This window comes from Cebus imitator, unplaced genomic scaffold (assembly GCF_001604975.1).
Source record: "Cebus imitator isolate Cc_AM_T3 unplaced genomic scaffold, Cebus_imitator-1.0 Scaffold76, whole genome shotgun sequence".
Taxonomy (NCBI): Eukaryota; Metazoa; Chordata; class Mammalia; order Primates; family Cebidae; genus Cebus; species Cebus imitator.
The window spans coordinates 5,922,876-5,950,422 of record NW_016107391.1 but is presented as its reverse complement, the minus strand read 5'-3'; the positions used below and the strand labels follow the sequence as shown (position 1 = coordinate 5,950,422).

Sequence of the window (27,547 nt, the reverse complement as noted above, 5' to 3'; positions counted from 1 at the left end):
AACAGATGAATGAAACAAAAATAAATTCCAGAAGGGACAGCAATTATTTATTCAAAAACCATTTGTTCATTGCCCAGAATAATCCAGGCATTCTGCTGGATACAAGGACAAAAAGCCATGAGGTGACCTAGTACATGCTGTGCATATAGGAATGTACACACACACTGTTCTTTTTTTTTTTTTTTTTTTTTTTTTTTGAGATAGAGTCTTGCTCTGTCACCAGGCTGGAGTGCAATGGTGCTATCTTGGCTCACTGCAACCTCTGCCTCCCAGGTTCAAGTGATTCCCCTGCCTTAGCCTCCTGGGAAGCTGGGACTATAGGCGCACATCACCATGCCCAGCTAATTTTTGTATTTTTAGCAGAGACAGGGTTTCCCATGTTGGCCAGGATGGTCTTGATTTCCTGACCTCGTGATCTGCCCACTTTGGCCTCCCAAAGTGCTGGGATTACAGGCGTGAGCCACCGTCCCAGGCTCAAAAACTGTACTTTTGTGTGTATGCACACGTATATGTCAGTGGACCTGGGAGTCCAGGAAGGCAAACTGTAACCAGATAATGGAGGGTCTAGAATACCATACTAAAAGCTTATTTAGGGAAGGGAGCACAGGTCTTCCCTCAAGTCTGGGACCGGTTTCTACCCTTGAGATGTACAAATTATTTAATCTTTTTGGGAATTCCTAGCCAGCATAGTCAGGCAAGAGAAAGAAAGAAAGGACATCCAAGTTAGAAAACAGGAAATCAAACTATCTCTGTTTGCTGATGATTATACTGAGGAAAGGACATCCTATTTAATAAATGGTGTTGGGAAAACTGGATAGCCACATACAGAAGAATGAAACTGAATCCTTATCTCTCATCATATACAAAAGTTAAGTCAAGATGGATTAAAGACTTAAATCTTAAGACCTGAAACCATAAGAAATATAGAGGAAACCTAGAAAAGTTTTTCTGGACGTGGGCCTAGGCAAAGCTTTTATGACTAAGATCACAAAAGCAAATACAACAAAGACAAAAGTAAAGAAAAGATATAAGATACAAGCAGCCAACAAATGTATAAAAATGCTCACTATCACCAATTATCAGAGAAATGCAAATTAAAACCACAATAAGTTTCTACCTTATCCAAGTCAGAATGACCATTGTTAAAATGTAAAAAAAAAACAATAGATGTTGGCATAGATGTGGTGAAAAGGGAACATTTATACACTGCTGATGGAAATTCAAATTAGTATAACCTCTATGGAAAACAGTATGGAGATTTCTCAAAGAACTATAAGTAGATCTACCATTTGATCCTACTACTGGGCAATCCCACTACTGGGTATCTACCTAGAGGACAAGAAGTCATTATAACAAAAAGATTCATAATTACAAAGATAAGGAATCAACTGATAAGTGGATAAAGAAAATGTGCATATGTATATACCATGGAATACTCAGCCACAGAAAAGAATGAAATAATGTTTTTTGCAATAACTTGGATGAAACTGAAGTCTATGATCCTAAGTGAAATAACTCAGGAATAGAAAACCAATATTGCATGTTCTAAGTGAGAGTTAAGCTATGGGTATGCAGAGGCATACAGAGTGGTGTAATGGAAATGGGAGACTCAAGGAAGGGAGGGTAAGGGTGGTTAGGGGAAGAAAAATTATCTATTGGGTACAATGTAGGCTGCTCTGGTGATGGGTACATTAAAATCTCAGACTTCACCACTATACGATTCATCCATGAAACCAAAAACCACTTGTATCCCCAAAGCTACTGAAATTAAAAAATTAAAACTGAATAAAAGACTAAGAAAAATACCTAATCTTTCACTCCGAGTTTTCCCCTTTGGTAAAATGAGCATACCAATACTTACTCTGAATAGTTTTGAGGAGCATCATATGTTTGTAAATCCCTTATTGTAGTTTCTGGGTTTTAGTGATCACTCAGTAATGGGATCTACTAATGGTTTGGGGAAGAGAAGTAGCCGAAGGGATGTGGGTTTGCAAGAGGTCATTATGGAGGCCATGATTGGAAGCATGGATGGGAGTGAGAGGGATTGGGCAGAGTGAGGTGAAATACTGAGTGTGGGCTCTGGGAGGCCAGTGAGGAGGCTGGAGCAATAGTCTAGGCAAGAGATGAGGACCCACACTAAGGCTGTGAAATGGAATGGGCAATAACTATTTAGGTGACACAATCATCTGACTGACTAGCTGAATGTAGGAGGTGAGGGAAAGAGAGCTTTCTAGTTGCATGGCAGTTCAGCTATTCTGGATCTGTAATACAGAAGGAGGAAGCCTGAGGGAGTGGGGCTGAAGGATTGGCAGGGAGGGGAAAGGGAAGGAGAGAAAGAGGGCATATTGAGGAGCAGAACATCTTAGAAAAACAAGAATGCTTCATTGCTCTGAGAGTGTGGGAGGCAGGAGGTGAGCAGGCTCCACATCCTGAACCAAGTCAACTTTTGAATCTCCAGGGAGTGCCCTGCACATGTGACTTCCCCCAAAGAGGCATTACTGAAGGACTTCTTTCTAACTTGTGTCGTGCGTAGTTGACTTTCTTTGTCTACAGGACTCTCCCAGAGGCCAACTGCCTTGGTTTCAATCCACCCACTTAACTTCCTCCACTGCAGTTTTCCACAGATCTTACTCAGCAACTACAGGTCTAATCCTGAATTGTGTTTGAGTGCCATTGTTTTTAGTGCCATTGTAGTTGCAGTTCATCTGTGAGGTCATTTCCTGATGTTCTACCCAGAAGTTCCAAGTGGTTTCCCACAGGTGGAAAGACAGAACGACAAAGGGGAAAAAATTCCTGACTCTGGCTTCTCATTATGAAAGGGTAGCAATTGCTCCCCTTTGGGGTTTGAGGGACAATCCAAGACTTGTCTCTACCACAGGAGGAGAACAAGGCAGCAGCTTATTCTTGGTACCATCAGCACAGTACCAAGAGAAAACAGTAAATGGAAGCATTTTTCAGGTGCAAAACACTTAGGACAAATTCTTTACTGAGGGGGCAGGTGGAGAAGAGAATGCTGGAAGGCCTTAGCGTTGAAAAGGAGTCAAGTGAAGATGACCAAGAAAAGGGAGGCTGCAGACATCCAGGATAAACTATGTGGGCATAACAATGTTGCTTAATGCGGTCTTGGTTGACGGCATAGTGTAGTGACAAGAGCTTATGTTCTAGAATTAGACAATTGTAAAATCAATCCAGACTCTTTACTAAATTACATGAGCTTGGCTTAATCATTTTTCTTTTGGGGACTTAGTTACCTTGCTGTAAAGTGTTGATAATACCTCCCCTACAAAGGCTTTTACTACGGTTTTAGAATAGAGGGCAGGACTTAGGAGACTGGCAGTCAAAGGAGACTTTCCCATTACAGGATATCATTCTATTTATGTATCTATCTATATATCTACCTACCTACCTGCCTACCTACAGATCCATCCATCTCATATTAGTTTCAGTAAAGTTTGAGGTTATATTACTGTTCTTGCTTTGGTAATAGAATCTCCAGTACTCACTATGGTTACTAGCATGTCGTAAGCGTTCAACAGATGTTTATTGGCTGGAAGAGTTACATTAATCTGTAATCTTTCTTTAAGAAATTAATCCTTTCTCCAGTCTTCCCTAAGTATATGTCACCACCATCAGCCCAGATATTTATGTCAAAAGTCTTGATTCCTTGATTTATTGAGCACCTGCTAGGGTCTAGGCACCGTGTGGGTTCCTAGAGTGGGGAAGATAGGAAGAGTGTGATGAGCTAGACCCAACGACAGCTCTCAAGAATGTTAGAGAAAAGGGAAGAACTTGTCATTTGTTCAACTTTCCACTCATCTTTAGGTATAACGCCTAAGTGGGCCACTCCAAGTGTGTTTTTACAGCCCTTGGACAAACATGTAGAAATAATTATAATCCACAGCCATCTGAATGGAGAAAAGGCTGCCGTGAAGTGGTTCCCTGGTCATCGGATGTGTGAATGCCATACTCTGGAATTCTCACTATTTGTGAAAACTACGAAGGAATAATGCTTGTTTTAACTCCTACTAGACTTCTCCCACTCCGGTCCAGCCTCTGTAGATGACATAAATGCCCAGAATAAGAATTTTAAAAGCACATGGAAAATGACTCTTGGCTAAATCTTTTGCGAAGCTAACTTAAAGCTGAGTGAGTTAGCTTATTTCTATTGAGTGTGGGCTGCACTTTATATATATTTCTATTGAATGTGGGCTGCACTTTATATATCTATGACTATGTATAAAAAAATCATTTCAAAAAATTCTGTGACTCTTTGGCTTAACTGTGAGTCACAAGGCTCCCATTTTAGAGTGCGTGTGTGTGTGTGTGTGAGAACTTTGGGCATAAAGTGTATATTAATATGTACTTGTAAAGAAGTGCAATGTGTATGTAGAAAGTTTTATAGTTTTGTTAAAGCAAGGGGAGTGTAATGGAGGAGAAAGAGAAAGTGTGTATGTGTGTGCATGTGGTACAGGTGGTGGGCAGAATTACATGAGCAGCCAACTTCTTAGTGACCCAGACAGTGATACAAGATATGAAGTGTTGTAAGAGGTGATTGTTTTCCTTTCAGAATAGCACACAGGTCTTTGAGGAGCCCTTGACTTTCTCTTTCCTCCTTGTCTTGTTAAAAGGGGATTAGAATCCAATTAAGCCTTTTAATCCCAAGGTAGAAATTCATGTTTAAAAACAAGATTTACAGCTTCTTAAAAAAAAAACCACATCAGTGCAAGTTGAGTTTTGTCCTTTCACGTTGCGACCTGCATGGTCCCAAAGAGTGTTTTCAGCTGAGTACCCAACATGCGGTTCTTCTTAATTACTTCACCTCATACCTCCACTCCACCTTTTGAAGTACGCTTCAACCTAAATAGCCATATGCTGCTAGAAATACTTCAGCTTCTGGATTGCCACCACCAACTCTAGGCTTATCTCTCGTCAGTTGGCAATACAGTGACCAGGGTTAACAACAATAGTATTAAGAGCTGATGCTTAGTATATGGCAGGTATCATGGTGCTAGGCAGTTTACATGCATTATCTTATCAGGTTCTCCATCTGGAAACACCCAGGGCTGGCTTCACCAGCGTGTGACTTGCGTAGCCACACAGGTTTAATGCTCTGCTGTTCTCATCTTGAAATTCTTGATCACTTTTGAGCAAAGGACTTGTATTTTCATTTTACACTGGGTCCTGCAAATGTAGGTAACCAGTCCTGACAACATTCAATAACCCATAGTTTCTTTTTGTTTCTTTTGCTTTCTTTCCATCTGATGCCTAATATATTGCCAGAGGATGGAATAGTGAATGTTAAATTGTGATGCCAAAACACTCTTGAGAAAATAGGTGCCATCATCTTCTCAGAGGGAAGTTCTCTAAGGGACAGGAACCATGTCATGGCACTCAGCAAGGGAAAGAAAAGTATCTGTGAGAATTTGGAAAATGCTGTTTAACCCCTCTAAAACCTCAGTTCCTCCATCTGTAAAATGGGGATAATAGCAATAACACCTAACTCGCAGGCTGTTCAAGGATGAAAGGAAATGTTTATACAATTCTGACATGCAACATGTAGGGCATTAGTTACTGTCGGGGCATTGTGGGTGCTTAGCAAGTACTAAACATCAAATATTGCTTGTGACGTGTATGAATCACTTGCCCTACCCCAAAGTGCCCTCGTCCCAGGAGTTTCTTCCCTACCTGCCCCGCCGAGCTGGAGGGAACGTCTGCTTTCTCCATGGGCTGGGTGATCACAGAGGGGTTGCTGGAGCTGATGAGCACTGGGGTGCTGATCTCTACCATATGGCGCCCTGAAGGAGAATGGACCATCCGGTTGAGAGTGTTCAAGGCTGTTGTGATGGAAAACTGCCCAGGCCCCTTCCTCCTGGACCCGGGTCCCCTACGGAGGGTGGGTGTGTTGCCTCTGGAGGACGAGGACACCAGGGACAGGTTTTTTGTGCGGGATGACTGGCGACCTTTGTTCTTTTCTAGAAGGTGTCTTGCGGTGAGGTTTGGCTGAAAAGACAAAAGGTCCAATGAGAAGTATGTCTTCTTGATTTAATGTGAGCAGCCAGTTCCTACCCACACCCATGTAAAGCCAGGTCAGATGCCGCCTCCTCGGTCACTGGCTCAGATGCTCATACCTTGGTGAGCACAGTAACAGCTTCCATCTTTTATCAGTGCATCCTCATGACTTTGCTCTATCAATGTATTCTCACAACTTTCCTGCAAAGTATTACTCTTTTACTGAGGTCCAAAGGGGATAAAAATAAGCCATGATGTTCTTTCCTGGCTGAGAGTATTCTGTTTTTACCCATTTTTCCCAGTCATATCCAGCTCTTTTCACCCAGTGGGCTTCCTTTCTCTTCCTTTAGCCATCCTGGAATCCCCTTGCCCTTCCTGGTGCTCCCAGCAGCCCCTGTACTTCCCAGTCATTGCATTTTTCACTCCAAACCACAATCCTTTACTTGCCTTTCCCCCACTAGTCTGTAGGCTACCTGGGTTGCAGGGACCTTCTTTTTCTACACGTGATTCTCTCCTGTACCCCAGAGTAGATACTTAGTGTTTGTGGAATAATGAGTGAATGAAGTTGCCCAAATTTATACATTTGATGTGTTTGAGTCAGAATATAAGTGCATTCAGTACCCTGAATCCTTATTCTAAGACTGTCTTTTACTACTTCCTTTAAATATGTTCATGTAATCACCATTCTTCCTTGTTCTATATCTCTTGGCTAGTGATGTATTGGTAAAAAAGCTGTCCAAAAAAAAAAAAAAATAGCAAGCAAGAAAGAAAACAAGTCTCAATTTGTGGAGTTTTCCAAGCCACCAATGGTTTAACAACTGGCTGGCAAAATTCCTGAAAATGTAACAACCAACTCTTGTGATCTAGTTCCAGCCAGCTCCAGTACACCACTGTGTTATGTCTGTCTTCCCTACTATATTGGTCAATTCTCACAAGAAATATATAATAATATTTTGAGTACCCTACTCACTGAGGGCCCCTTTGGGTTCATTTTCTTTGGAAATCTGAAACATGTTGACAAACAAAGGTTAGTGCAATAACTAAAATTTTAGAATGATTACCTAAATTTCCATTTTTATTATTGTTACCAGTTGCCCTCTAAAACCAGATCTCATTCTAATGTAGAAATCCAACTATAGAGGTAAAGGAAATTTGCCCATTAAAAGACTTTTTAGAGACAGTGTGCAGAGGATTAAAATAGCTGAGATAGAAAATTTTATTGAATATGGTTTTTTGTTGAGGAATAAATAAATAAATTTCTTAAAAAGAAAATTTTAAAGAAGATGTGTTTCTTGCCTCAAGAAGCATATAATATTGTGAAAACCTCATCAAGTAGGGGAATGAGTATTATTATGTCTACTTTAAAGATAAGAAGGCCGAGGCCTGGAAGGGATGACTTATAAATGACAGAGCCAGCATGTAAACAAGAAAACATCATATAATAAGTGCTCTGATGTGATAGAGAGCGACTGGGGAGGCAGCTACTGTAAATTAGGGGGTCGAGGAAGATCTGAGAAGGTGGCATTTAAGCTGAAGCAACAAATGTCAACAAGGAGCTAGCTACGTAAAAATGGAGGTTAGAACATGCCCAAAGAGGCACTATAAGCTAGTGTGAAAGTCCTAAAAAGGGAAAGGGCTCAGCTTGCTTGAGAGAAAGACAGAAGAAAGAAACAGAGGGAAGGCTGGAACAGAGCATGTGAGGAGAAGATGATGAAAGAGGTTACAGAGATAGGCAGGGGCCAGATCATAAGAGTCAGGGAGGGTTCCATTTTATTCTACGTATAATAGGAAGTCTTTGGTAGGACTTAGGTAGAGGAGTGATATGATCTGATTTGTGCCTTTAAAAGCTCATGCTACTGTTTGGCAGTTTCTTAGAAAGTTAAACACACATTTAGCATCTGACCCAGCAATTCCACTCCTAAGTAATTACCCAAGAGAAAGGAAAACTTATGCCCACTCAAAAACCAGTATGAAAATGTTTATAGCAGCTTTACGCATAGTTGCCAACAGTTGGAAAACAACTCTGGTGTCTTTCAAGAGGTGAATGAACAAACTCTGGCACATCTATACAATAGAATACTACTCAGCATCAAAAAGGAATGAACTACTGATACATGAAACAGCATGGATAATCCCAAATGCATCATGCAAAATGAAGCCTGACTCAAAAAGCTACATTCTGTATGATTCCATTTATATGACACTCTGGAAAAAGAAACCTACAGGAGCAGAAAACAGACTGGTGGTTGCCAGTGGTTATGAGTTGGGGATGAAATTGACTATAAAAGGGCAGCATGCAAAATTTCGGGGCGGCTATTGGAACTATTCTATGTCTTGATTGTGGTGTGGTTACACAGTTGTATGCATTTATTAAAATTTATAGAACTGGATGTTAAAAAGAGTAAATTTTTCTGTATGTAAATTAAAAAAATAAATAAAAAGCTCGTTTTGGCTGTTACTTAGAATTGCCAGAACAGAAGTAGGGAGGCCAATTAGGAAGTTATTGAAATTGTTTAGGCAAGCTCTGATGGCAGCCTGAACAGGAAAAATGACTTATAGGACCCAGGGTACCTGCCCCTCCATTGTTCACCTAGTAAAGGGGCAATATACGCTCTGAATTGAATGAGTAAAGTTCTTTATGCAGCCATTCATGGCTATAATGAAATGAGTTAATTTTTTCTGCTTCTGCCTAATTGTTCTGTCCCCAGATGAGCACCACCTTCAGCTTTTCTAACATCAACACTGACAAAGGGCCCCTGGAGACTCTGCATCTGCCCTGTCCTCTGCCAATATGATTTAATAGCTCTGTTGGGAAAGAGCTGCAGGTCTCTTAGATTTGCATCCACTCATTTAAAAACAATATTGTCGAGGCTTATTGGGCTGAGCAAAGTTCACATAACCCAGGCAGGCTCCACCGGAGGAGTCCTGATAAGAATGAGCATAGGCTGAACCTTGGTTTTATCACCTTTTAATGTAAGTGCAATTCAATAAGTAAAATGATACACTAACAAGAAAAAGCCTGTTTATGCCAAAAACACACACACACACACACACACACACTCACACCACACACACACACACACCACATGCTCATAAGAAAGACTCCCCTCCTTCTAATTGCTTTGCATGGCACTGGTAATTCAAAACTTATTTAAAGAGATCTCAGCAAGTGCTAGTCTTAATGAAATGACTGAAGTGAAAATTTAAGTGCTACTTTAAAAAGCACAATTTAGATTTCAGGCAATTTTTGAAAAAAAAGTTTCCAGATTAGAGCAACCACTTGATTATCTTTTTCCCCTTCAAGCAATTAGGAGAACAAATGAAGCACTGGCTAGTTTAATGATAATCCTGATGGTTCTTGTATTTGCTAATTTTAGAGGTGAAGTGGTAGGAAAGTGTATCCAAATGAATAATCATTAAATGGAGAAGTTTTGGGAAAACGGGTTTCAGAAATGGGTAACAAGATGAGTGGCGCCTCCCCGCTGTCCCAGAGTTATGAAGAAGCATCTAAAGATAATGCAGTAGAGCAGGCAACGACTTCCATAAATACTTAAGTACCTCCTATGGGTCCAACTAGGAACCTAATTGCAGCTGATCTCTGTCCTTGGAGAGTCAACCATTGTTTCCGAATCATAGTAACTTCCTTCCCAGAAAAGGCTCCTACCCAGCAGATGGCTCTGCCACTGACCTACGTCCATAAATCAAGAAGTAGGGCTGTCCTTGACCACTTATCTTCTCTATCCCTGCCTTTGTCAACCCCAAAGTCCTCTGGATTCTACCTCCTGAAGTGTCCCTGAACCTCCTGGTCTAATCCACAGTCATCTAACTGGGCAATGCAGGAGCCTCCTAAATGGACTTTCTGCCTTTTTCTCTCTCCTCCTCAAATCATTCTTCCCACTGCAGCCAGGACAGTCTTTAAGAAATCCAAGCCTGGTCACTTCAAAAAACCTTTCAATGGCTTCTATTGGCTTTTGGGTTGAATCCACTCTTCTTATGATATGACAAATGCAACGAAACCCAATGTTTCATGTGTTCCCTTATACTTCTCAGCTGACTTGAAATCAGATAAGGCTATGTAACTGATTCAGGCTAATGGGCTGTGAGTGGGAGTGACAAGTGTCACTTCTGAGATGAGGTGTTTAGTTGCTGATACAACTCACTCTTTTTCATGCATCCCTACTGTGGAAACTAGGAAGTCCACCTGTTCCAGATGATGCAGCTACAAGATGCATCATCTGGAACAGGTGGACTTCCGTTCCTGAGTGACTATGTGAGCAGAACCCCTCACCGTTCTGCACTGAACATGGAATGTAGGTGAGGAATAATATTTTTCTTTGTTAAGCCACTTAGACTTTGATGCTGTTTATTGCCATGGCATAACCTAGCCTATCTTGACTATACAGGATGGTTTACGAAGTCTTCTGTGATCTGCCTTACATTTGCTTCCCTGGCTTCACTTTTTGTTCTTCTTTTACTCTCTAAGTTCCAGCTCTGGTACTTCTTTTTTCCCCTGGCTACACTTTACCTCCTCATTCTGCAGGACTTTTGCACATGCTACCTCCATCACCTAAAACACTCTTCCTTCCATACTTACTTTTCTGTCAGATCTTGGCATAAGTGACATTTGCTGACTTTCTGCCCAGGTAAGTTGCATATCATAACTTCCTAATAGTTTCCTCTACTTCAGTCTTTTTTTTTCTTTTTTGAGATAGGATCTTGCTCTGTTGTCCAGGATAGAGTATAGTGTTGCAATCATGGCTCACTGCAGACTTGACCTCCTGGGCTCAAACAATTCTCCTGCCTCAGCCTCTGAAGTAGCTGGGACCAAGTGTGGGCCATCATACCTGGCTAGTTTATAAGTTTTTTGTAGAGATGGGAGTTTCACTATGTTGCTCAAGCTGGTCTCAATCTCTCGGCCTCAAGCAAACCTCCCACCTTAGCTCCCAATGTGTTGGGGTTGCAGCCATGAGCCACTATACTTGGCTTCTTCAGTCTTTACATGATTCATCACACTTGTTAACTACTGGAATACTTTCTGACTTTACAGTCTCTCAGGGCAGGGACCCATGTTTGTCTTGTGTCTTTCGAACTAGGCGCAGGTCCTGGCATAGCAGGCACTCAATGAAAAATTAGTTGAATAATTAAATATATGTTTAGGACAGGGTTACACTGAATGGTTTGCTCTTTAATTTTTTTTTCCCCTTGGGAGCTTTGACTACTTTCCAAATCATTTTCCATTCATTCACTTGTTAAGCTAATTTTTTAAAAACAGAGTGCCTATTCTGTGTTAGGTTAGCCTGTGAAGTACAACTAATACACTCATCAGATATTCAGTGAGGAAAGAGACCATTGAGGGTTTAACTACTTGCTGAAATTTTATAGAGAAAGTGGGTTTCTATTTGAGCCTTATAAAATAAGTGAAATTTGAACAGGTAAAGAGAATTGGGTGGTGTATCTGAAAGGGGCCCCAGCAAGAGAAAAAGCATTAGGAATGAGAAGTAGGAATGAGTTTAATAGAGGCAGTAAGAAGCCCAGCCTCTCTGGACCCTTCCTCCAACCCCTCCTTTGACACTGATCGAGTAGAGGAGTTATAGAGAACCCTGAAAGCTGTGCAATGCTCTGAGTACGCCATTCATTTTAGAACCTGCTTTAGCTCTTATGATTAGAAAAACTGGTCGCTTCTCCATTGTGGTCTGTTCTGTTTCAAACCCTCCAACTCCCAGGGTAGACAGCACATCTTTTACTTCTTTCATAGCTTTCCACTACTCATTTTTAATGCTTTATGCACGTTAAACACCTAATACATGCAGTTAAACAATGAAACCTTTTTTTTTTTTTTTCTCTTTTGAGACAGAGTCTTACTCTGTCGCCAGGCACCAGGCTGGAGTACAGTGGCACCATCTTGGCTCACTGCAACCCCCGCCTCCTGGGTTCAAGCAATTCCCCTGTCTCAGCCTCCCGAGTAGCTGGGACTACAGGCGCACGCCACCACGCCCAGCTAATTTTTCTATTTTTTAGTAGAGACGGAGTTTCCCCATGTTGGCCAGGATGGTCTCCAACTCTTGACCTTGTGATTCACCTGCCTCTGCCTCCCCATGTGCGGGGACTACAGGTATGAGCCACCGCACCCGGCCAAAACCTCTCTTTTAAATGTGTAATGACTTGCTTCAAGCTAAAGTGAGGTTCACGGCTAATGAGATTAGGCATTGACTGTTATATTATTATACTGAAGATACAGATAACTTAGCATGTTTTCTTTCTTTTTTTAAAAAACTCTTTCTTTAAAAAAACAGAAATAATAAATATATGCTAATTTCAGAAGATGTAGAAAATACAAGTTGGCAGAAGAAAATGAAAAGCATCTAGAATCTCACCATCTAGTGATCACAGAATGTTAACATTTTGATACATATACTTCTCTAGTCCTTTATCCATTTATATAAACACACATATATTTATAAAGCTGGTCCCATATGGTCCAACTTATTTTTTTTATTGTGATAAAAGACATGTAACATAAAATGTACCTTCTGCACCATTTGTAAGTGTACAGTTTAGCAGTGTTACGTATATTCACACTGTTATGAAATACATCTTTAGAACTCTTTTATCCTGCAAATCTGAAACTGTGTACCTATTAAACTTTTAGAAAGCTTAACGATGAATCATAAATCTTTCCATAATATCAAATACTTTGTGATATTAAATATTATTCTCCATATATTATAGTGTTCTCCATTGAGAGACACTTTTTTCATCCCCACAATTTTTAAAAATGAAGTCCTTATTATTGAATATTTCGAGTACTTCTGGTTTGTCATAATTATACATCATCACCTAATGTTACGGTGAACATTTTTGAACATTTTATATATCTATCTTTGCATACTTATTTAAATATTTTCTTACAATAAACTCTCAGATGTAGACTTGTGGACTCATAGGAGGCACAGTTTTAATACTTCTGGTGTAAGTTTATTTTAGTTTGCATATGAGAGATTTCACTCATTTCCTGACTTGCTAGAATTAGGTATTATTGTGTGGCATCTATTCTTTAGAGATTTTAGTTCTGAAATAAGCCTCCTATCAAACAGGAATTGTTCTCAGCCATCACGGCAGCACATGCATATTTCTGTATAAGTGTGAATCAGATATAGACTTGATACTCACGTACCTCTACAAACAAGATAGGGAAGATGCCTACTTTATCTCCTAACTTGCCTTCTGCCCAGTTCTCATCCACTCGGCTGATCACAGTGATGATATCATCCTGAAAGAGAAAATCTCATGGTCAGCATTTACTTTCATTTTCAGGCAATAGAAGCTTTCAGCAGAGATCAGTTTGGAGTCTCAGATGGTGTAAGGTGTGAGGAATATAGCTTGTGCTTGATTTATTTGGGAAGTCTTTTTGCTAAAATGAACTTTCTTCATAAAGGGCAGTATTTGTGTCACCGAGACCATAGGGGAGTAGAAATAATTTGGAGGATCAATAGAATCCAATAGGAAAACTTAGAAATGTTCCAATTTTTAATCACCAGGAGTGTCCAAGCTTTTCATTTAAATTTATCTGATAGAGAAATCAAGATGGAAGCCATAGGGAGAAGCACTTTTAGCTTTGCAAAAAGAAAAATTCATTTTATGCTCATGTAGAAGACTTTTCAGAACATGTTCAATTTTTTATGCATCAAACATAAAGCAACTTTTTGTTCAGATTTTTCTTACTACAAAAGGTTATATGTAAATTTGTAGAAACATTTGAAAATACAGATAAGCAAAACAAGGGAAATATTATTCCACAATAAAGATACAATCACTGTCAACAGCTTGAATAACACATTTTTTCCAAATTCTTTTCTATCAAGACAAAACATACACACATATAAATGTACCAATTTTTAAAAAACTTTCCAAAAACATACACACATCCACATAATGAAGTGCAATCTTGAGAAATGTTACATTTGAATATATCCATGAAATCCCTGTTCAGATAAAGATATAGAATATCCCCAGCACTCAGGAAGTTCCTTTGCACCCTTTCCCACCACCTATTAAAAGGCAACCACTACTCTGACTTCAAGTACTATACATTTATTTTGCCTGTTCCTGTACCTCACACAAATGAAGCCATATGGGAAACCGATTTTTTTTTTTTTTTTTTTTTTTTATTTAATACCATTTTAGGAACACCTTACCACGTCCATACGACATCCATCAAGTTCAACCTGTATATTCATCCACTAAAGACCTCCTGATCTCTCTGACATTATGTTCCATGCTCCTCAGGAATTAGGATTAATTCAAATCTAAATCTGTTACTGCATTATACCCTTTCTTAGCTTCCTCTAACATAGCAGTACCCAACCTTGTTGGCACCAGGGACCAGAAAGACAATTTTTCCATGGACGCAGTGGGTAGGGAGTAGGGAGAGAGGGTAGGGGGATAGGGGATGGTTTCAGGATAAAACGCTCCACCTCAGATCATCAGGCATTCGATTCTCATAAGGAGCACGTAACTTCGATCTCTTGCATGCGCTGTTCATAATAGGGTTCATGCTCCTATGAGAATCTAATTGCTGCTACTGATCTGACAGGAGGTGGAGCTCAGGCAATAATGCAACCCGTGGGGAGCAGCTATAAATACAGATGAAGGTTTGCTTGCTTGCCCTGCTCACCTCCTGCTGTGCGGCCTGTTTTCTAATAGGCCACAGACTGGTACTGGTTGGTGGTCCAGGGGTTGGAGTTCCTGCTCTTACACATTTGCAATTATGCATTTAGAGGTTATTCCTTTTTTTGTTGTTGTTAGATGGAATCTTGCTCTGTTGCCCAGGCTGAGTGCAATGGCGCAATCTTGGCTCACAGCAACCTCCGCCTCCCAGGTTCAAGCGATTCTCCTGCCTCAGTCTCCTGAGTAGCTGGGACTACAGGCATGCACCACCACACCAAGCTAATTTTTATATTTTTAGTAGAGATGGGGTTTCGCCATGTTGGTCAGGCTGGTCTTGAACTCCTGACCTCAAGTGATCTGCCCACCATGGCCTCCCAAAGTGCTGGGATTACAGGCGTGAGCCAGTGCTCCCAGAGGTTATTATTTCTTTAACATCTGTCTACCCTATCAGACCATAAACTCCATGTATGCAGGGCCTGTGTCTGCTTTGTTAACCTTTGCTGTCCCTAGCACCTAATGCAGTGGCCCCCTTTAGTAATCAGGCAATAAATATTTCCTGAACGCATCCATGCACAAATAAATACATGAAGTTGAATAAATTATACAATTTACTGAGCTAGAAAGCAGTAGAAAAAGAGCAACTTTGGGAAGGAATATCTCGAGTTTGATTTGGATGTGCTGAGTTTAGGCCATGAGATTTCCTAGAAGTCTCTGTATTCCACAGCCTTCCAGAATGGGTCAAATCCTCTTTTCCGGTTTCTTTATCATAATTTCCCATTTATATGTGTGTTTCTTCCACTAGATTGCCAACTCTGTGAAGGTAAGAACAATGACTCATCACTTTATCTCCAATGGCCAGCTTGGCACATGGGTGGGCTCAAAAATGAATAAGCGTGTAGAGTAAGTGTCCCAGTTTGCAAATTCCCAGAAAGGGTCAGAGAGGCAGATGATGATACTCCCTGCTTATGTCTTCCTCCAGCTGTGTGTCTAATGCCTGGCACAAAATAAATACTTACTAAATATTTGTGGAATTGAACTGACCTTCCTCTAACCATAGTCTACGTCTAAACTTTGCTGTTTGGGCTGTAGAATGACCTTCCTTAGGAGTCTTACTCTGAGGTTCCAAGGTAATAATAAACATCATTATCTCAAAACGTGGAGGACAGAGAGGTTGTCTAGTTTGAGGAAACCTGAAGTAAAGCTCCTTTCTGGTACTGGTGGAATAAAAATATTTTGCAAAGCAAAAGATCTTGGCTAAACTATTGTAACAGTGCCACTTTCTATACTTATATTTGATCTACTTATCACCAGTAGAGAAGAATGAAAATAATTTCAACTGTGGTTTCTATGAGAGATGTGAATGTTTATGGAATAACAAATACTGAATACAGAGAGTTAAAAGTAGTGTAGATTTTAGTAGAACTGTCATTACTTGCAAATGGTGGGGAATCATCTAATGAAAAACAGAGGCACAAGAAATCTTAGGGTAATTAATGCTTGAAAAATATGTCTTGTAAGAGGTTATTTATGTAGAAAGGCATGATTATGTTGTTATGTGTGTCTGCAGTGTTTTGCATGTGATGTTTACAACAAGATAGAATATTGTAAATGGGTAGAATTAGGTAACCATAACTTGGTCAGCAAGAATACCCTTCCACATACATGATAAAGAGGTAGGGGTGTAGTTTTACATAGCATGTTATCAAATTGTTTGTGATTTTCTGTTACTCTGCCAGGAGGGCAAAGACTGTGACTTATTCATGGCCTATTCCCAGGATCTGCAAAGAGTACATGCTCAAAAGTGATAGAATGAATGAATGAACAAGTGCATACTTTTGTAATTACAATAAAAAAGGCTCACAGATTTCTATCACTTATTTGTAGATTTCTGTAGAGATTTCACTTGCATGTAGTTTGACTCGTACACACATATTACATATATAATTGATGCATAAAATACATTTTATGCATAAAAGAATAAACAATAATATATTTAATATATAATTTTTAAAAAATCAACAAATGTTAAACAAGCAACTCTTTCTCTGCTATGGTCTCTATGTGGTCCCACATGACTCTGGTGGCCACCCAGAATCCTACCTTGAGGAAGGTGAGGCAATCCTGGTTCTCACTCTTGTCCTTGCCTCGTAGGTCGAAGTTGTAGAGGGCCCTGCAGAGTGGGGGTGGCTGGGGCAGCTGCTTGATGACTTCCACAGAGCTGGCTGGGAAGATCCCGCTGATGCCATTGATTTCCCCCTGGTACCAATTCTCATCAAGCTGTCTCCGGAGAAGAATGACATCTCCCTTATTAAACCTGAGGTCACCAGGATTCTGCCCTCTGTAGTTGCATAAGGCCTTTGCTCGAGGTACCTGCAATGGCACAGACCAATAAAATACATACTTAGCTCAAATATCTACTTAGCTTAGAGTCTGGAGGAACAGAAGATACAAGCATTCCCCGTTTTATTATACTTTGCTTTAACATGCTTTGCAAATATTGAGTCTTTTACAAATCAAAATTTATGGCAACCTGTGCTGAATAAGTCTATTGGTGCGATTTTTCCAACACCACGTGCTGACTTTGTGTCTCTGTGTCATATTTTGGTAACTTATTAACTTTAAATATGTTAACCTTTTTCATTATTATTATATCTGCTATGGTGATCTGTAATCAGTGATCTTTGATGTTACTATTGTAATGCCTGGGTTGGGGGGTGGGTGCCACAAACTGCCCGTACAAGACGGCAAACTTCATCAATAAATGTTTGTGTTCTGACTGCTCCACCAGCTGGCCATTCTCCCATCTCACTCCCTCTCCTTGGGCCTCCCTATTCTCTGAGACACAAAAATACTAAAATGAGGCCAATTAAGAACCCTACAACTCTCACTTTAAATCAAAAGCTAGAAATGATTACTTAGTGAGGAAGGCATGACTAAAGCTGAGATAGGCCAAAAGCTAGGCCTCTTGTGACAAACAGTTAGCCAAGTTGTGAATGCAAAGGAAAAGTTCTTGAAGGAAATTAGAAGTGCTGCTGCAGTGAACACATAAATGATAAGAAAGTGAAACAGCCTTATTGCTAATATGGAGAAAGTTTGACTCGTTTGGGTAGAAGATCAAACCAGCCACAACATACCCTTAAGCCAAAGCCTAATTCAGATCAAGATCCTAACTTTCTTTAATTCTATGAAGGCTGAGAGAGGTGTGGAAGCTGCAGAAGAAAAGTTTGAAGCCAGCTGAGACAGTTTGAGGTTAAAGAAAAGAAGCTGTCTCTATAACTTAAAAATGTAAGGTGAAGCCACAAACCATCAATATGGAGGCAAGACCCACCACCAGCAAGAAGATGGCTCAAATCATCATTAACTTTTTTGTTAGTAATAAAGTATTTTAAATTAAGTTAGATATATATTTTTTAGTCATAATGCTATTGCACACTTAATAGACTACTGTGTAATCTAAACAACTTTTATATACACTGGGAAATAAACAAATTTGTTTGACTTGCTTTATTATGGTATTAGCATTATTGTAGTGGTCTGGAACTGAACCTACACTATCTCTGGGGTATACCTGCATAATACTTTTTCCCCATAAAACATGGATATTTTATTTCAGCTATGGGACATGGAAAACAAAACAAAACAGCAACAACAACAACAAAAACCAGAGGGAAACACATCTTTCCACATACCATTCTAATTTAACTGACATTAATTTGGGAAAGGTAGAGCAGAAATATATTTATACATATAAATATGTATGTCTTTATACATACATATATGCATTTTCAGATTTTAGTCTCACTGGAGTTCATATCCTCATTTTTAAAAAAATAAATGCCCTTAAAGGTCATTAAATGCAGGCTAATATTTCTACCTGTGTCTCCTCATCAATCATTTAATATTGTTTGGATTGCATTCAGAGTTTGTGCGTTAACCACTTATGTAATTTATCGAATTGCACATTTGGAGAGTTAAGGAAAAACTTGGTTTAAGTAATACTCCATGTATCAGTTACCCATGATGTGATTTTTTTCATCATTATTTGCAACTTCACACTTGTAGTTTCCTATGTAGTCTCTCTATACAGTCTACTTCAGCTTCTAGTGCTGTACGTATCTATGTCTTCTGGGTGGGACTGCCCGTGATCCATGAGCTTTGGGTCAGGCATAAACTGTGTAGCACCTGAGGTGGATTCTGATTTGGTCTTTGCTTCAGAGCTGAGTTCTGTTGGCAAGGGCACTGAGTGTTTTAAGACATGAGTTGTTTTGGCAGGCACTTCTATTTCTATTTCGGCAGAGGATCCTAGCTTAGTTTTTTCTTTAGGTTTAGGGAGTGACTCTTTTATGCTGCTTTTTATCCACAATGATTTAACTACTCCAAAAATCTGCTGGCTTGTAGCATGTACCTTTTCCCTGTTACCTTAGCAATTATTACTGACTGAACTGGGTAGCAAACAGTTGCTCCTAAGTGACCAGTCCTAGAGGACAAGTAATTTTTTTAAACTTAGAACTTTTTCTTGCTGAAACCAAGCCCATTTGAAACCGTAATAACTTTCATTTTTGGAAGAAAATCCCAAGGAGGATTTTTCATATAGACATAAGCATCTTTTCCAAATTGTACTGTATCCATTATCCCATTTTTCACAAAGACATAAACACCTTTGCACCAGCCAATATAATGACCAGTTGCAGTGTGGATGGAAGCAAAGCCCACTTGTAAATGACCAGGCTGCTCTTCAACATATTTAGCATGGAGCGACAGTGCAGCATATACGGGGAGCTGCTCTGGTTTCACCAGCTGCTTTTTGGTTTCCTCTTCTTTGGCTGCATGTACACTTACAGATGCATATATCAGACCTTCAGGCATGGTTGCCAGTTTTCCCATCTACTAGCAGGGTGAAAATCTGAAACACTGACAATGGCAAATGCTGGGGAGAACGAAGAGCAACAGGAAGTCTCATTCATTGCTGGGCGATGAAATAATCTGCACAACAAATGCCCATGATACGAGTTTTCCTGTGTAATATACCTTTACAGGTATACCTGAACCCTGATGGCCACCATGTCCACGACCCTTTCGGCCAAGGTTTTCAGACGGCACTGGCATAATATTAATAACTAATAGGTTTTCAGATGGCACCTGCATATTAATAACTAATTACTGAGCACTTCCTATGTGCTAAGTGTGTATGTGGATCATCTCGTTTATGGAGCCCTTGGAGTTAGACACTCACTATCTCCATTTATAAGACAGGATGACAGAGACATAGAGTGATTTATTAAGTTGCATAAGATGACAAAGCTGAGAAATGGCAGATATGGGACATGAACTCAGACTACCTGATGCTAGAGCCCTTTTTCTTAATCACTATGCCAGCAACAGGGTTGGGAACTTGACTCCACATCTATGAGAGTGGAGTCAGTGACTCTGGGTCTGAATACTGATTTTGAATTCTGGCTCCACTTCTTTCCATTTGTGTAATCATGGCCAAGTTACTCAGTCTTTCCTAAACCGTATTCATTTATAAAATGAGCATTTGGATCATTAGGAAGCTCAACTGACACAAAGAAACAATTAGTCAGAGATCGATCGTCGGCTTAAAAAAAAATCAGCTCAAGCATAATCATTTGTCAAATCAGTTGTCTAAATAATTATTTCAGTCAAATACAATTTTACTAATTAAAATTGTTTTTTTTTCCACATAGAAATGGCTTTACTCCAGTCTTGCTTGAAGTCAGCTTGACAAACTGCAAGTTCTAACAGATTATGTTTAAGAGGAAGTGCTTTAGTCACCTAGGGTCATATTTTATTTTGTGCTTTTCCACGCAGTGGGATTATGATTTCATAATCATAATCATTGTAGCAGTCTTGCTATTCACAGTCTTGCTAGTCATATAATGGGGTATAGAGAGGCATTAATTTAGGTCTTCATGGATCTCCTGAATCTGCAATGTTCATTTGAAAAAAAAAAAAACTCCAAGCAGATCAGAAGTAGAGACAAGACCTAACATTGCTTTGCTGATGGAATGTTTGAGCTGTCCTTTCCTGCTGGTCTGCACATACAGTAAGGAGACCCCAGGGGTGAGAAAACCACAGGAATACAGCTCATCCCCAGGAAACTGGTGGACAAATGAGCAAAGATGTATGTACTAGGGGGTTTAAAAAATGCTGTGAAATAAACAAGGAATTGGTTAAATAAATCATTACATACCCATACAATGAAGAACTTTACAGTCATTAAAATTGATGATGTATCAATCTATCTATAATTAATAACATTGAATGTTACTGATAATATACCATTAAGTGTAACAGAAGGGGCTAAGAACAATTATGTAGACTACATTTTCATTATAAATGCACATGTATATTTTCACCTGGGGAAAATGCTAGATGACTATAGGCCAATATTTTAGAAGTGGTTATTGCTAAGTGGTATGATTTTTGACTATTGTAAAAATGCTTTATTCCTAAGTACCTAGCTGTGTTTTCTAACTTTTCTACAATAAAATAATTGTATTGCTTATTAAAATCGGACAGTCAAAAGAAAATGAATGACGTTGGTGGATGAGGGGTAAAAAGTGTAAGAGGAATTTAGAAAGAAAGAAGGCCATGCGGAGTAGGATAAGCAAACTATGCAACTGCCTTTTTTGGAGAAGTTGTTCCCTATCTGAGAAACAAGCAGGTAAAAGCTGGATGAGAATGGATTTCTGGGGAATGACTCAAATCTGTTAGACTTCTAGGGTTGGGTACATCAGGGAACAATAGTTGTCCCTCCATATTTCTTTCTCTCAATTTTCCAATGTAATACTAATCACATTTTTATGGGTGCATGACTACCTGGAATATTGGTCACATTTTCAGCCTCTCTGGTGATTAAGTCCAGGCCAGTGTGGATGTAAGCAACCTTAGGAATAAAACTTCCTGAGTAAGAAACCTTTAGGAAAACAAAACTTTGGAGTTTTCTTTTCCTCTCCTCCCTCTTGCTATGTGGAATGCAGACATGATCCCTAGAGCTCTAGCTACCATCTTGAATATTGAGGACAGGGGCCACACCTAATAGGAAGGGAAGAAGCCTGGGTTTCAGAGCTGCAGCACCCATCCTGGATTTTTGTCTGAGAGCTAAATAAACTTCTACCTTGCTGAATGCATTGTGGGTTTTCTTTTTTTATTTTTTGATTTATGGAAAAAAATCAGAAAAGAGAAAAGGAAAGAAAGGAAGAATAAAAAGATAAAGAAGAAAAGATCCAAGTCCCTTTGGCTTTGCATGATAATGATATCAATAGCTAACCTTTACTGAATGGTTCTTCCTTGTGCCAGATTCCTTGCTAAGTGCCCTAATTCTCTTTGCTAACCACTCTCTAATTCTCACAACAACCTTTGAGGTGTGTATTATTTCAAGTGTCAGTTTTCAGATAAAAAAAATGAGATCAGAGAATGAAATGGTTTGGATGTGTCCCCATCCAAATCTCATCTTGAATTACCACATGTTGTGGAAGGGAACTGCTCAGAGGTAATTGAATCATGGGGGCAAGTTTTTCCTATGCCATTCTCATGATTGCGAATAAGTCTCATGAGATCTGATGGATTTATCAAAGGTTTCTGCTTTTGTTTCTTCCTCATTTTTTCTTGCCGCCACCATGTAAGAACTGCCTTTTGCCTCCTGCCATGATTCTGAGGCCTCCCTATCCATGTGGAACTGTAAGTCTAATTTAACCTCTTTTTCTTCCCAGTCTCAGGTATGTCTTTCTCAGCAACATGAAAACAGACTAATACAGTAAATCAGTACCAGTAGAGTGGCGTGTTGCTGAAAAATACCTGAAAATGTGGAAGAAACTTTGGAACTGGGTAACGGGCAGAGGCTGGAAAAGTTTGGAAGGCTCAGAAGAAGATAGGAAAATGTAGGAGAGTTTGGAACTTCCTAGAGACTTGTTGTATGACTTTGACAAAATGCTGACAGTGATATGAACCATAAGGTCCAGGCTGAGGTGGTCTCAGATGGAGATGAGGAACTTGTTGGGAACTGGAGCAAAGGTAACTCTTGTTATGTTTTATTAGCAAAGAGACTGGCAGCATTTTGCCCCTGCCACAGAGATTGTGGAACTTCGAACTTCAGAGAGATCATTTAGGGTATTTGGTGAAAGAAATTTCTAAGCAGCAAAGCATTCCAGACGTGACTTGGGTGCTGTTAAAGGTATTCAGTTTTATAAGGGAAGCGGAGCGTAAAATTTTTGAAAATTTGCAGTTTGACAATGTGATAAAAAAGAAAATCCCATTTTCTGAGAAGAAATTCAAGCTGGCTGCAGGCTGCAGACATTTGCATAAGTAATGAGTTGAATGTTATCCCCAAGACAATGGGGAAAATGTCTCCAGGGCAGATCAGAGGTCTTCATGGAAGCCCTTCCCATCACAGGCCTGGAGACCTAAGAGGAAAAAGTGGTTTCATGGGCAGGCTGAGGGTCCCCATGCTGTGTTCCGCCTAGGGACTTGGTGCCCTGTGTTGCAGCTGCTCCTGCTGTGGCTGAAAGGGGCCAATATAGAGCTTGGGTTGTGACTTCAGAGGGTGCAAGCCTCAAGCCTTGCCAGCTTCCATGTGGCATTGAGCCTGTGAGTACACAGAAGTCAAGAACTGAGGCTTGGAAACCTCTGCCTAGATTTCAAAAGATATATGGAAATGCCTGGATGTCTAGGCAGAATTTTGCTGCAGGGGTGGGGCTCCCATGGAGAACCTCTGCTAGGGCAGTGGAGGAGGGAAATGTGGGGTTGGATCCCCCACACAGAGTCCCTATTGAGGCACTGCCTAATGGAGCTGTGAGAAGAGGACAACAGTCCCCCAGACCCCAGAATGGTAGATCCACTGACAGCTTGCACCTTGTGCCTGGGAAAGCTACAGACACTCAACACCAGCCTGTGAAAGCAGCTGGGAGGGAGGCTGTTTTCACAGGCTGGTGTTAAACAACACCAAAGCCACAGGGGCAGAGCTTCCCAAGGCCATGGGAACCCACCTCTTGCATCAGCATGACCGGGATGTGAGACATGGAGTCAAGGAGATCATTTTGGAGCTTTAAGATTTGACTGCTCCACTGGAATCTGGACTGGCATGAGGCCTGTAGCTCCTTTGTTATGGCCAAGTTCTTCCATTTGAAATGGCTGTATATACCCAATTCCTGTACCCCCACTGTAGAAAGTAACTAACCTGCTTTTGGTTTTACAGACTCATAGGTGGAAGGGACTTGCCTTGTCTCAGATGAGACTTTGGATTGTGGACTTTTGAGTTAATGCCAAAATGAGTTAAGACTTTGGGGAACTGTTGTGAAGGCATGATAGGTGTTGAAATGTGAGGACATGAGATTTGGGAGGGGCCAGGTGGAATGATATGATTTGGCTACGTCCCCACCCAAATCTTATCTTGAATTTCCATGTATTGTGGGAGGGACCCAGTGGAAGGTGATTGAATCATGGGGGCAAGTCTTTACTGTGCTGTTCTTATGATAGTGAATAAGTCTCATGAGAGCTGATGGTTTTTAAAAAAGTAGTTCCCTTGCATAAGCTCTCTCGTTTTGCCTGCTGCCATCCATGTAAGATGTGACTTGTTCCTCCTTGCTTTCTGACATGATTGTGAGGCTTCCCCAGCCACGTGGAACTGTAAGTCCAATTAAACCTCTTTCTTTTGTAAATTACCCAGTCTCGGGTATATCTTTATCAGTAATGGGAAAACGGACTAATACAAAAAATTTAAAAGTTGCCCAAGTTCACAAAGATAGAAAATGGTGAATTTAGGATTTGAACTCAGTTCTATGCCAAAGTCCAAGCCTGCATTTCTTTTCTTTTTCTTTTTTTGAGACAGGGTCTCACTTTGTCACACAGGCTGGAGTGCAATGTCATGGTTTCAGCCACTGTAGCCTCAACCTCCCAGGTTAAATGATCTTCCTGCCTCAGCCCAAGTATCTGGGACTACAGGTGTTCACCACCATGCCTGGCTAATTTTTTGTATTTTTTGCAGAGACAGGGTTTTACCATGTTGTTCAGGCTGGTCTCAAACTCCCAAGCTTACGTGATCCACCTGCCTCGGCCTCCCAAAGTGTTAGAATTATAGGTGTGAGGCATTGCGCCAGGCCTGTTTCTTAAAATATAATCTGTGGTTTCCCTGTATGAGATTCTGGGAGGTGTTAAAAATGTGAATGCCTTGATCCAACTCCTGACTGATTTGATCAGAATCTCTTGGAGTGGGATCCAAGTAGCTGCATTTTTAACAAGCTTTCTCACCAAGTTTGATGCTACAGTAGGTCTAAGCTATACCTTATTCTAACTCAAAAGGGTGGCAATAAATGGAGTTTTGACATAGGCTTTGTAAATTGCTAGGCTGCTTTCTTTCTTTTCTTCTTCTGAAAGATGTTTGCAGTGCAAGTGGCTTACATATTTTAATGACTTACTGAGAGTATATTAAAGTAAAATTGCACAAAATTCTCAAATCCCCTTGAAGATGCCAAAACCTTGAAACCCTAAAATAGTACTAAATACCTATTTTCGTCTTTTCTCCATCTCCCTCAACATAAATATTGTAGAAATGAATTATATATAAATTCTGGTTTTAACAAGAAGACCCTCTTTCTTCTCTCTCATCATTTTGGACAATCCCTCCTCTGGTATTCTCATTTCTATGGTCATACTCACAGAAAACATTGGCTTCCATGGTGCAAAGCAGGGCAGAGGGAAGCAGGAAGGGGTGGGGCGAGGGAAGAGACAGGGAGAATGAATGACTCTGAAGAGCAGAGGAAATTAACATTTTTTGGGGTTCTGCCAGGCCACAGACATTTTCTTACATTATTGCACTACTGCACTTCCCATATATTGTCTCATTCATATGCTCTCAAAATCCTCTGAAATAGGTGGTATGACCCTATTTTATTGATGAGGAAACAGAAGTTCTGAGATGGTAAATGTCACCAAACAAGGTCACACAGCCAGTATATGGCAGATCCAAGACTGTCTGAGGCTCATTTGACCTGAAAGCCTGGGTGCTTTTACCATTCTCATTGTCTGCCATCAAGCTGAAGTCACCTCGCATGTTTTTCCATCATAAAACTCATTTGGGGCTTTGTTTTGTAATCAAAATCTGAATCGAGTGTGAATGCAATTTGCTTGCTGCTGGCTGCATTAGCATGAATTATTGAACTCCAGAGCTCTCACATAAAAGTTAAGCACCTGAAGAGACTCAGCTGGTTGATTCTATCCAGTCCCTCACTGCTCTCTCAAGGGAAAAAGATTCCAAGTTTCACATCAGCTCTCACCTGTTGTATTGCTGGCGATAGCTTTTCTCACTCATCATTGTTTTCTGTCTCTACAAATGCAGGGGCGAGAAGGCACAGGGATAAAGTTTGCATGGAGGTCTCACAGTGAGGTCATCACCAAACTCTTTTTCCTTGTGTGTACCTAAAAACCTTTCCTTTTCTGATATTAAAAAAGCTCAAGACTCTATACTCCTGTAATTTACCTATTCGTTTGTCTCCTCAGTAGGGTCTGGAAGCCACAAGAAGCATGATTTTGATAGAAAGATGATGCATAGGCTTCAGAGACAAGAGCTTGCAGACACTCTAGTGATAACATTATGTTGTTGCTTTGTGAAGCATCCCCTTCTGTGAGGAACCACCTGTTCTCTCTCTAACTTCTGATGGGCGGGTCATTCGCCCTGGCCACGTCATACACACAAGGGTACGTGGGCCAGGCTGGCCAGTTAGAATATCCGAAACCCTCAGCACAGTGATCAGTACAGGAAAGGCATGTGCCTCAGTCAGGGGTAATTAGTATCTGAAATTTGATATCTAGATACGGAGAAAGAATCTCTCTTGCTTTTGAATCATGAGCCTTCAGGTTGTGGACCTTGGACCACCCGTGCAATATGGTGTAGTCCAGTGTTGGCTATAATATTGGTGATATTTCCGAACCAGTAGACTCACTTTCCTGAAAGAAGCTGTAGAAGACAGCAGAACTAGATATAGCAAGCTAGATAGGTAACTAGATAGCTAGAGTCCTGACAATAAAATATGAACTCCTAAATTAAATGGTGCCTGAAGGTTATTTTAGATGAGATCTCTAATCCTCTATGTCCCCAATTTACTGCTGATTACTTAAACTACTTGGAGCTCTGACACTTGAAACTGAACAATTCCTAATTAATACATATTTGAAGCCTAGAAACAACAAACTTCGTAACAATGTAATTGCCAAATAGCAAAATTCAGAAACAGTCAGAGGTTCAGCTGTCAGTGAGCCCTGAGTTTATTTCCAATTTTTAAAATAAAGAGAGGTATACACTGATAACAGGGTAAAGAGAAAGGAACCTACGTGGAGCTGGATCACCACCGTGACACATACAAGGGAAAAGGCAGAGCTGAGATGAGAACTCAACCTGTTGCTGTGAAACGAGCTCTTTGACACACCCTGGCAACACTTCCCACCTATTTAGAAAGCCTGGCCTGGTTCTCTCTACTCCTTCCATTGGGTGGGACCAAAATCAATATGCTGAGCTAATGGTCGTCATCAATGGTTTACTTCCCTGAGCTGGTCATGAGCTCACCCATCACTGGAGAATGGAGCCCAAAACCAAAACCATACTTTTATTCGACTCAAGTTATCTATGATTTCCCGGGCTAAGTTCTCTGCTGCTGGACAATGCAGGATTTGTGTCTGAAGCATCTCTGCCTCTCTATCATTGAATCCTGGACATAAGTAGGTGTTTAAGAAATGCTTGACGGCCGGGCGCGGTGGCTCAAGCCTGTAATCCCAGCACTGTGGGAGGCCGAGGCGGGTGGATCACGAGGTCAAGAGATTGAGACCATCCTGGTCAACATGGTGAAACCCCGCCTCTACT

The 27,547-nt window shown here is 40.4% G+C and overlaps 1 protein-coding gene and 1 pseudogene across 5 annotated transcripts in view; both read right to left on the bottom strand.

The window, feature by feature from the left end:
* Window positions 1–27,547, bottom strand: part of SH3RF2 (SH3 domain containing ring finger 2) — a 148,800-nt gene that overhangs the window by 66,190 nt on the left and 55,063 nt on the right. For all 5 annotated transcript variants that reach the window (XM_037739903.1, XM_017532314.2, XM_037739902.1 and 2 more), the window contains 3 exons: window positions 16,777–17,046; window positions 13,184–13,279; window positions 5,686–6,000 (listed from right to left, as the gene is read on the bottom strand). In XM_037739903.1, coding sequence (XP_037595831.1) covers window positions 5,686–6,000; window positions 13,184–13,279; window positions 16,777–17,046 — 681 coding nt within the window. The remainder of the gene's footprint in view (window positions 1–5,685; window positions 6,001–13,183; window positions 13,280–16,776; window positions 17,047–27,547) is intronic.
* Window positions 18,770–19,739, bottom strand: LOC108307108 (annotated as a pseudogene).